This window comes from Plasmodium knowlesi (assembly GCF_000006355.2).
Source record: "Plasmodium knowlesi strain H genome assembly, chromosome: 12".
Lineage (NCBI taxonomy): Eukaryota > Apicomplexa > Aconoidasida > Haemosporida > Plasmodiidae > Plasmodium > Plasmodium knowlesi.
In genome coordinates, this window is record NC_011913.2 from 2,291,840 (window position 1) to 2,301,627 (window position 9,788).

The 9,788-nt window shown below is 38.9% G+C and overlaps 5 protein-coding genes across 5 annotated transcripts; 2 read left to right on the forward strand and 3 right to left on the reverse strand.

The window, feature by feature from the left end:
• Positions 1–451: 451 nt before the first annotated feature.
• Positions 452–2,262, forward strand: PKNH_1250900 (conserved Plasmodium protein, unknown function; the record flags this gene model as incomplete). Its single annotated transcript, XM_002259813.1, has 8 exons — positions 452–626; positions 766–838; positions 1,010–1,083; positions 1,203–1,282; positions 1,424–1,497; positions 1,640–1,769; positions 1,940–2,020; positions 2,137–2,262. The coding sequence occupies 8 exons, from the start codon at positions 452–454 to the stop codon at positions 2,260–2,262; spliced, it is 813 nt and encodes a 270-aa protein (XP_002259849.1).
• A 700-nt stretch (positions 2,263–2,962) lies between these two features.
• PKNH_1251000 (conserved Plasmodium protein, unknown function) lies at positions 2,963–3,511 on the forward strand (the record flags this gene model as incomplete). The annotated part of the gene is made up of 1 exon (XM_002259814.1): positions 2,963–3,511. One exon carries the CDS (start codon positions 2,963–2,965, stop codon positions 3,509–3,511), a length of 549 nt encoding a protein of 182 aa, XP_002259850.1.
• Positions 3,512–4,327: 816 nt separating this feature from the next.
• On the reverse strand, positions 4,328–5,581 carry PKNH_1251100 (GPN-loop GTPase, putative; the record flags this gene model as incomplete). Its single annotated transcript, XM_002259815.1, has 1 exon — positions 4,328–5,581. The coding sequence occupies one exon, from the start codon at positions 5,579–5,581 to the stop codon at positions 4,328–4,330; it is 1,254 nt and encodes a 417-aa protein (XP_002259851.1).
• Positions 5,582–6,792: 1,211 nt separating this feature from the next.
• On the reverse strand, positions 6,793–7,815 carry PKNH_1251200 (uncharacterized protein; the record flags this gene model as incomplete). Its single annotated transcript, XM_002259816.1, has 2 exons — positions 6,793–7,322; positions 7,614–7,815. 2 exons carry the CDS (start codon positions 7,813–7,815, stop codon positions 6,793–6,795), a joined length of 732 nt encoding a protein of 243 aa, XP_002259852.1.
• A 637-nt stretch (positions 7,816–8,452) lies between these two features.
• PKNH_1251300 (conserved Plasmodium protein, unknown function) lies at positions 8,453–9,406 on the reverse strand (the record flags this gene model as incomplete). Its single annotated transcript, XM_002259817.1, has 1 exon — positions 8,453–9,406. The coding sequence occupies one exon, from the start codon at positions 9,404–9,406 to the stop codon at positions 8,453–8,455; it is 954 nt and encodes a 317-aa protein (XP_002259853.1).
• Between the last annotated feature and the right edge of the window lie 382 nt (positions 9,407–9,788).

Genomic DNA, 9,788 nt, shown 5'->3' on the forward strand with positions numbered 1-9,788 from the left:
ATAACACATAACATGCTCCATGGGGCGCTGCTGTCCCGCGTGTATATTTCGCCCCGACGTGCGTAAGTTAAACTCTTCAAAAAAAAAGACGAACTTTAATTATAATATCGGCGCTGTATGTACAGAGCGAAGAAGTCATGGGCGCTTCCTTTATATTCCTTCGCCTAGTGAAGTGCCAGTGCGACTGTTGTGTGAACGGTCGCTGTAGGGCTTACCTCATTTTGTTCCTTGCCCATTTAGTGTCCTCCCCCCCAAACTGTACTGATATTTGATATTCCAGCGTTCGCGCCATTGGGGCACAGACTGCTACGTACACATAACTGGTGTCCACCTCTCAACTCAACTGGATCAAGTGTTTAAACGTAACTACCAGTCTATGCTTATCGCCCATTCTTATCGCCCATTCTTATCGCCCATTCTTATCGCCACATTTTAATTCATCCTCTCCCAAATGACGGACAAAGACGCGACCGCCTGCGACGTGGCGCACTTCCTCAAAAATTTCGCAGACTTAGAAAAATCCTACGAACATCTCCTCAACCGGAAAAAACAAAACGAGCTGAGACTCACTGAAGCGCTCAGGAGTCTTGAAGAAATCAAGGAGCAATACGAACAGGAAAAAAAAAGTACAAGAACTTTTTTTTAAAAAAAAAAAAAAAAAAAAAAAAAAAAGGAAGAAATCGCATGACCCGTTCAGATAAAAACGTGTGCATATTCTTCGCTTTCCCGAAATAGCTTGCTCATTATTTTTTCTCACTTTTCCAGAGAATTTCGAAATGTCAATTGCTATAGGGGAGCACACAGATAGACTGATAAAAAAGCACAGTTACGCGGAAAGGTCTGTCCCAAGAACTGTCTCTTCACCTTGTCCAATATTCTTGAGCGCTCAAAGTTATGAGAAAAGAAGCGTCTATTTTTACATTCCTGTGTGTAAGCCAAGCATGGGAAGTAGATAAAGATACATTTCTTCCTCCCTATACAAATTCTCCTCTGACCGCAACCAAAACAGTTATGAGCTTCTGAAAAGGCAAAACGATGATTTTAAAGAAAAAATCGAATCCCTGCGGAGGGAAAAAGAACAGGGTATGCGCAAAGAAGCATCACCAGTAGCACATCATTGTATGGGGGGAAGATGTTCCCCGGCGGCATTCGATTACATATTAGCGGCATTCCAACAACGCCTCCGCTGCATCCCCCTTTAGACAAATTGCTCATGGAGGAGAGAACAAAATCGCTGGAGATGAAGAAACAGAGAGAAGTGGAAGAATACGATAGCAAGCTGGTAAAAAAAAAATGACATGATTAAAAAAAAAAAAGAACCTTTAAGAAAATACTACGCGTATGAGAAATATAAAATAGTTTACACAAAATGTCTTCCCCTTTTCTGGGCTTACGGTTATATATGCGCTTTTTGCCCATGCAGAGAGAGAACAAAAATAAATTGCTCCAGCTAGAGAGTCAAATAGTAGAGCTTGACATGGACATGGTGACAAAGGAGTATGCGCAAGTGGCTTGTACATTTTTAAACACATTCAGATGGTGTCACGAAGAAATAACATTTGCAATTACATGTGCACAGCTCACTAATGAATGATTCACTCGCTCTTCTTTCTTTCCTCACCCCACCTGCAAACTACAGTGAGGAGATAAAAAAGCTGTCCTCATTATTAAAGGAAATTAAGAAGGAACACGAAATTGAGAAAATGGAGTACGAGGTGAAGATAAAAGACTTGATTAAAAAAAAAGACGAGAGCAGTCGGAAAAAAAAGGTACATTAATTCCCTTCTATGACTTTTTTTTTTTTTTTTTTTTTTTTTTACCTCTCTCTCATCTGAGAGGGTTGTTATATTTCGTGCGCGTGTGAGCTTCCCGCTGAAGTCTGTACACCTAAGCCCGTCCTATCCATACAGTAAGCTCTCCAAACAACGTTCCCTTTTAGGAGGCCATACGGGACATAATAAATGACAGTGGAAGTCACGCCTTGAAAAATTTAAAAAACAAGCTCCACATACTACAGCAGGTTATTCAAAAAAAGGATTTCGCAAAAGGAATTATACATTCATACACACGTACAAATTTATCCCCCCCACACATGCGATTCATCCTTCCCCGTAATGTACATCCACACTTGTGCAGAAATGCAACAAGATGGAAAAGGAAAATGCAAATTTAAAAAGGACCATAAACAAAACCGAGAAAAAAACGAACAGTACGCAAGACCGCACAAAAATTGGATCTATCAAAAGCTTATATAAAATATAAAAGGGTTATTTCAGAAAGGGGGGCAACAAAATGTCGCTGCTATTATTATTTTATTTATTTACTTTTTTTTTTTTTTTTTTTGCGCAATTTTAACGGTGTGCAAATAAAAGTGATGTTGACCTAGTTATTCCGCCAAAGATGTAAAACGAATGATGCAAACCCAGAAAGGGGTTAGCAAAGCAATGCAACTTCACATTTAATAGTCTCGCACATCATTACATTTTGGCATATGATCTGTATGGGAGTGCATTCCTATGGGGGGGGGTTAATTTTTTTTCAGATTTCCAGATCCATAGCGTTAACTTAATATAGCTAAGTAGGGGGAAACAGTACAAAACATTCCAAATCCAGTCAACCTATTGAGAAGCATCTGCTGAACAAAATTGACCCTTCATTAAGCGTTGCCACGCGAGAGGTGGCAAAAGCACCGTACGTTGGTCATGTGAGGAAGGACACTTACCCAAGTAGGATTTTCCAGAGAATGAATACTACATTTTGACGCTATTTCGAAGAGCTCACAGGAGAGGGTGAAGGAGAAGAACAAAAGTCAGTCAAGGTAATACCACCATAACGTACACCCCACAAAAAAAAAAAAAAAAAACAACCACGCTTCGGATGTTCCTTACGCATTGTTTCCTTAATTTTTTTTTTTTTTCCCTACCTTTCAATGTAATTGCACACTCGGCGCAACATAGAAATAATGATATTGAAATTTCTGCTTTTACTTTTTCTTCACCGTTTTGCTGGCAAATGCTTTTCCTTGAAGAGGTCATTTCTGAGTAGCCCCCGAAATTCACCTGTCCTACTGTACGGCGCAAATTCAAAGGCCCTTCAAAACGGCAGCAACTACTTTTTCTGCGCTGTCAAAAGGAAACACCCCGCAGGTAGTAACAAATTCAGTTTGCGTGAAAAAAAAGAAGATGAAAATACCGAACCGTCCAGAAAATTTTCCCCAAATTCAAACATATTTCGAAACAAATACAACTGCATTCCGTCACTACAAGAAGTGAAAGCGGACATAGAGAATTTCAAGAGAGAAAAGTCTTTTTACTTCACAGAACATAGTATACTCGAAGCCATCAATGTAGAGAATAATATCGTCGTGGTCAACATTGAGGGCATGTTTTTCGAAGATATTAACGTAGTATTCGCAGAAGTAACCAAGTATTTACTCAATAAGCATTTGGGCATTTTGGGCGTACACCCGTACAATATCAAGTCCCTCAATATAGAAAAAGAGGGAACTTAAATGGAGGATCTCACAAGCCAGTTGGCGTTGCGTAACCTGTATTTTCTCGTAGCAGAGAGCTATTCATTATCCTGCAAAAAATTGTTGTCTATTCTGCAAGGGGGGGGGGGTCTTGCCCGCGCAGTTTTTTTCAGACATTTTCTTTTTCGAAATGTAAAGGTTACATTATCCGAATTTTTTTTTTGGGAAAGCGATTTGGCTGTTCATACTTTTTTTTTTTTGAAAGCTGTTTATCTGTTTAACCATTTAACCGTTTAGCTGTTTTTTTTTTTTTTTTTTTTTTCCCAAAACGGCTAGCTTGTTCATATTTTTTTACCCACTTTTTACCGCTACCCTATGAATCAACAAATGAAAAAAAAAATTATCCTTTCAAATTATGCGATGTTTAGAGGATGGTATATTCACACATTAGCAGTACCTCTTCCTGATTAGTACCCTTCTCTTGTTCGTGAGGTCCCACAGGAAAAGTACAGCTTGTCCACAAACAAACTCGATTAAGAAAAAAAAAAAAAATGTGTGCACATTTGCCCTGGAAATACATCATGGGGAATGTTCCATGGGACGAAAAAAAGTAACATATGCACAAGCATTATATGGGGGCACTTAAAAGCGAAGAAGTCAGCTATGTGTTGAAGAAATTGACAAGAAAGAAGAGAATCATTTTCGAAATTCCCCCCTTTTAATGGTAAATGAAGTGGGTCAAATTGTTCACACAGGGGTGAAACGAAAAATGCATTATTTACCTCTGACGCACGTTTTCAAACGATGCGCACTGCACCCACAGCCGGAGGATATTCTACCCTCTTTCGATACACATCACATGTCGTAATTGTCGTTCACGTCCTTGTCCTCCCCGTACTGTATGATCATATCTATCGAGTTGATAATAAAATCTACGTTATCATCGTCGTAAATATTTAACGGGATAAAGGAAACCAAATTGAAGTCCTCGATAATATGCGCAAAGGCATTGTTCAGTTTGTAGTATTTCCTTGACATGCATTTGTTGGCCGTCATGACAATATCATGGGGGTCCAATGAAAGTATATCATTTAATTTTTCATAATTTTTTTGGTAAATTTTTTCTTCCATTTCTTCGGATCGCACGCTGCTACTGCTGTGCTCGTCTGATGAATTTTTTCCGAATTTTTCTCTCCTTCCCTCGGACATGCTCGCAGAAGAGAAACTTGAAACGCTTCTCTTGTCATAATCGGAACACAAAATATACTCGTCTTTAAAAGACTTCTCACCGCTTATGTATTCCATTTCTTTCAGAAAGGTGTCCCCGAAATCATCACATGGCCGTTTTTCTTCATCGTTACTCTGTTCCGCTTGCTCCTCCAGAAAAAAGCGGCTACCTCGGCCACCTTTAATCTTTCTCTTAATCTTTTTATATAACTTCCTCTGGAAGAAGAAGTTATTGTTATGCTTAAATTTTCTCAATTCTTGGTAGTAGTTTTTACTCACCAGGAGGTCACATTTGGTTAATATATTAATGTGAGGTAATTCAAAATTTATCATGGTGGATAAGCTGGTGAGATAGGCTGATAGCAGTTTCGTATTCGAACTAATAAAAGAAATATCTACTAAAAAGACAACTATCAATCTTATATTTTGATCAGTGAATATGTTTAAAATTTTCTTAAAATAATCCGTGTGTGTGTACAGCTCTATCTGTCCAGGAGTATCAATGATGAAATAACTTTCATCATCGTCGTAGTTATTTAATTCGTCTTCCAGCAAATATGAATTTTCGTACAATAATTCTACACTCCTTAGTAAAGCACAATTGGGGCCAAGCATCTGATCTTCCATTAGGCTATTTACATCCACGTAATTCCTTATATCGATGTCGTATATAGTGTCATAATGTTGCTTCAATTCCTTCTCTATGTTGGACGTGGTGTTCATCGCTTTCTTCTTCCTCTCATAATAATACTCTTCACTTGCGCTGTCCAAATTGACTACATAGCAATTTCTTTTTTTTATTTTCATAAATTCTTTCATCAGCTTGCAATAATTTGTTTTCCCGCTCCCAGCAGGTCCCACCACGACTTGCCCGTACTTCATCTTTTGTTCAAGTGGGCGGAATATTTTTTTTTTTCCTTATTCAGAGGAAAGAAAAGGAAAATAACGGAGAGATTAATAAAATGTATAAGAAAAAATTACAACAGCGAGACTGTCCACTACTCCATACATGGTATTTGCGAACCAATTGGGGGTGACGCCAAAAGCTGTTCCAATTTTTGCAAACATGTGTTGGTATTTCCATGCACGCTTTTTAAAAATAGCTAGCTGGAAGGACAAGGGGGAAAAAAAATAAAAAAAAAATCCTTCCACGAATTATTTCCCCCCCTAAAATATTTTATTTAAATATAACAAAATAGGGGGTGGTGGGATTTTTTTAAATCCATTTTGGAATACTTTGCCGATGTGCTCTTCCCCATGAGGGGTCAGGAAAAAAGGAAATCTTATTTATGCAACCCCCTTTTGGGGTTTCTTTCATATATGTATATGTATATATATATATATATATATATATATATATTTTTACGTACGTATGGCCTCACAAATCGAGATAACCGATGGCCCTGCAAAAGTTGATCAACATTTTCAGGCTATGCAAGTCGTTACATAGGAACTGAGGTCATCATAATGGTACCGCATTGTACTCCGCCCATATGTTTCAATTTTTCCTTTTGCCACCCCACTTTACATGCAAATGTATGCATCTTAACAGTTGGGGGTAGTTCCCCATTGCGCAGCAGTCCCTATTTGCATGTCAACGTTTAGCGGCCAGGGGAGCGTTTTGTATAGTATCATCAAAACGGTGCTGATGCAACGGGAAGATTCCGTCATTTGGACTTTTTTCCTCTACAATCTGGGTGTATCGAGGAGAAAAATTGAAAAGGGCGCGTCCTCTCGGTTTGATTAAACATATATATGCCTCATCATATATGCAATCTCGTATGCAACCTTATACACCCGTTCTGCCTCGCAGCTCCTCCCTCTTGAAAATTTGAAGGCGAACTTATTTTTCAAAAATTAAAGGAAAAAAAAAAAAAAAAAAAAAAAAAAAAAAAAGTCCAAAAGGCTTAATCACCGCACACCGTTTAAAGCAAACTTCCATTTAAAAGAAGTTAAGCGGCACTAATGCAGAACAAATATCTTTTACTGATCACCCAAAGCAATGTCAATATTAACAATAGAGCGCACATTATGTTGGACACCCTCCCAAAGAAGCTCCTACAGAAGCGAAGTGAAGAAGGAGCTGGGCCCAGTCAGTGGTCAAAGTTCTTTACATGAATTGCGCCGATCAAATAAACGGTCGAAAATATAAAAACCAAATTGACAACAAACCATAGGGCTCCACAAAACTTGGAGTTACATTTGGTCATTTCTGCATATTTATACGCATCGGACTCAGGGACAGTTCTCGTAATTAAGTCTTCAATTATGTCTACCATGCTATATATTTGGTTGAGGACGCCTATGAAGGTCATGATTATTTTTAGGGGCCAGTACTGCACGTCTTCCTGAAAATGCACACACAAAACCCAAATTGAAATGGTAAGCGCTAAGAAGAGGACGCAAAGAAGCCTTAGAAAAAAATTATTCGCATAAAAAATTAACACTATTAAGAGTAAGAAACATAAGAAGGCGGCCGATGTGATCAGCGTCCACTTGTTTATGTATGCCATCAAAATAAAAAACGTCCCGTAGAAACAGGAACCAATGTAGCCAGCGGGCAAAATTAGGAATTGGTTTCCTCCAATTGTGTTTGTGCATCCTCCATGGTTTCTGTTCACCTCTGCATTTGCCGCCAAAGGGGAAAAAGAAAAAAAAAAAAAAAAAAAAAAAGAAAATGAAGTTCGCATGAATTGGTACAAAAATGTTACATAAGTGACTGGGAAAAAAAAGTAACCACAGAATGTTATGCTTTAAGAAAGTGTGTTCACTTCACATATACACACACACGAACACACAAAGGTATACATACAATGGGGTGTTTTCCCGGACGAGGACAGCTTAGCCCCGCAACGAAGCCGAATGCACAGGTTAGTTTTTTTTTTTCTTTTTCACTTATTCCTTTCAAACGAACCTATGCTCTTCACTCGCCCCCCCGTCAACCAACAGGCTGACGCATGCGAAAACTCGTGCAAAAAAACAGTCAACAGTTTGAAGGGCTCCAAAATTTTGCACTTCCAAAACATGGCGTTTATCAGCACGCACGCGGAAATGCTGATGAAGGTGATGTTTTGGTTTCTCTCGCAGCAAGTCTCCAGGGTGAAGTCGAAATTCATTGTGCCTGCCGATGGGATTGCTTCGGTTGTGATTACTTCTGTTGTGACTACTTCGGTTTGATGGCTTTGATCGGGATGCCGTCTTATGGGATGCGTTCCCTTGCGATTCTCGCTTAGCCCCCTTGACAATACTTACACTGGGCAAATTGAAAAAATGTTAAATCTTCATTTTTCCTTCTTTAAAAAGGAAAGTTCTCCTTACTCATCGCCATGCGTCAAGCATTGCAGATACAAATGTATGAACAGGACAGGTAAAAAAAAAAAAAAAAAAAAAAAAAAAAAAAAAAAATAGCTATTTTACATATGGCTTGTCAATAAAACCGCAGGTTAGTAAACCTTTGGTGAGTGAACAAATTGGATGCTAACCTCTTTTTTTTTTTTTTTTTTTTTTTTTTTTTTCTGTATGTATGAAACACAGAACAATAGGCCGGAGTTCCTCAGTTCACCTGTGTGCACGCGGGTAGGCAAACATTGTGCGTTTTTTTTGTTGCCTTTGCATGTTCGGAAAAGTTGTGCAAGTGTTTTTATGCCAGTCATATCCATTTTTAGCCTCCTCTTCCTACGTGTCACCTTTTACCGAACACATTCCACTGAGCATACTCCACAACTCATTGCTCACCGCATAGCGCACACCCATTCACTCCGCCTTCCTCTTTTGGGGTAGCAAATTAAGTAGCTTGAGCGTTTCCTCGGACAACCCGATATTTTCAATGATGCTTTTCTTCTCCTCCTTTTTCCGCACAGACATATTGCTGGGATCCTCTTCATCCCTATGTTGTGCGAGTCCCCTTTCATCGACTTTCATCATCATATGCGCGAGGTTGCTTTCTTCCCCAACAGTACTGTGTACACCTCCTCCTCCCCCATGGGCATCTTCACCTCCTCCGTTCTCCTCCTTTTTGAATGTCAAAAGGTCATTTGATTTGGAATTGTAGCTGGAGCTGTACACCGGTCTCCCCGCGTGGAAATAATTCTCTTCATTCTGTTCTCTCAATTTAGACAAATTAATTCTAACATGTGAGGTTTCTAGCAAATCCTTAACGACACTATTATTAATGGATAAGTTACTGGTTTCGCTTAACTTCCGTCCCAGTTCTCCATCATTTTCGCTTTCTTCCACTTCCAGCGTCTGGACCAAGTAACTCGGCAAGTCGCTTTTCAACTCAGGCATAGCAATGTTGTGGTCCTGAATCTTCCTCACAATGTTATTTATTTTGTATTCATTAATCAGGTGTAGGGTTATTAAATTTTCGATGATAAAAAGCAAAGGAACATCCATTCTGTACTTCTCATTAAACTCCTTAATATTCTCCAGCATCTTTTGCAACTCTTTTTGGTACTGCTGAAAATTTTCTATGTTCTTTTTGTCTATTTTGCTTATAACATTTGTTTCCAGCGTACTTTTGTATTCCTCATTTTCGCTGATGCTGAATTTTTTTTTGCAGTTTTGATACACACAGGGATAGTTAAGCAATTCAAACACATCCTTTATCTCGATCTTCACATTTTTAATAAAATTTGACAGCGACTCGAAGAAGGATTTGATGAAAAAGTTGCTTTCATTTTCGATGCCCTTTATGGAGGAATTCATTTTTTACGAGACCACGGGCCCAAAATGAAAAGTGTACATTGTCCCTACCAGCCAAAAGGTTAACTCGATCAGCTCTCACCAAACGTTCAACACCGTTCTTGTGTGTGTGTGTGTGTCTTTTGCACACTTGGGTTGAGACGCTTTATCTGTTATGAACGATTCACCTTCAACGGCCAGATTTTTATTTGTAACAGTTCTTGCTTGCTTCTTTCGAGTTTGGCAAATCGATTCGCACATTTAGGGGGAAGGCCCTCCTCACATGCACGTTTGTAAAGGTGGAAAAAGGTTGCTACTTGGGGGGGGGCTACTACACAGCACAAAATCGTTTTACCCCATTACTCATTCATTCATGCATTAATTTGTTTGTTTATTCGTTTTTATT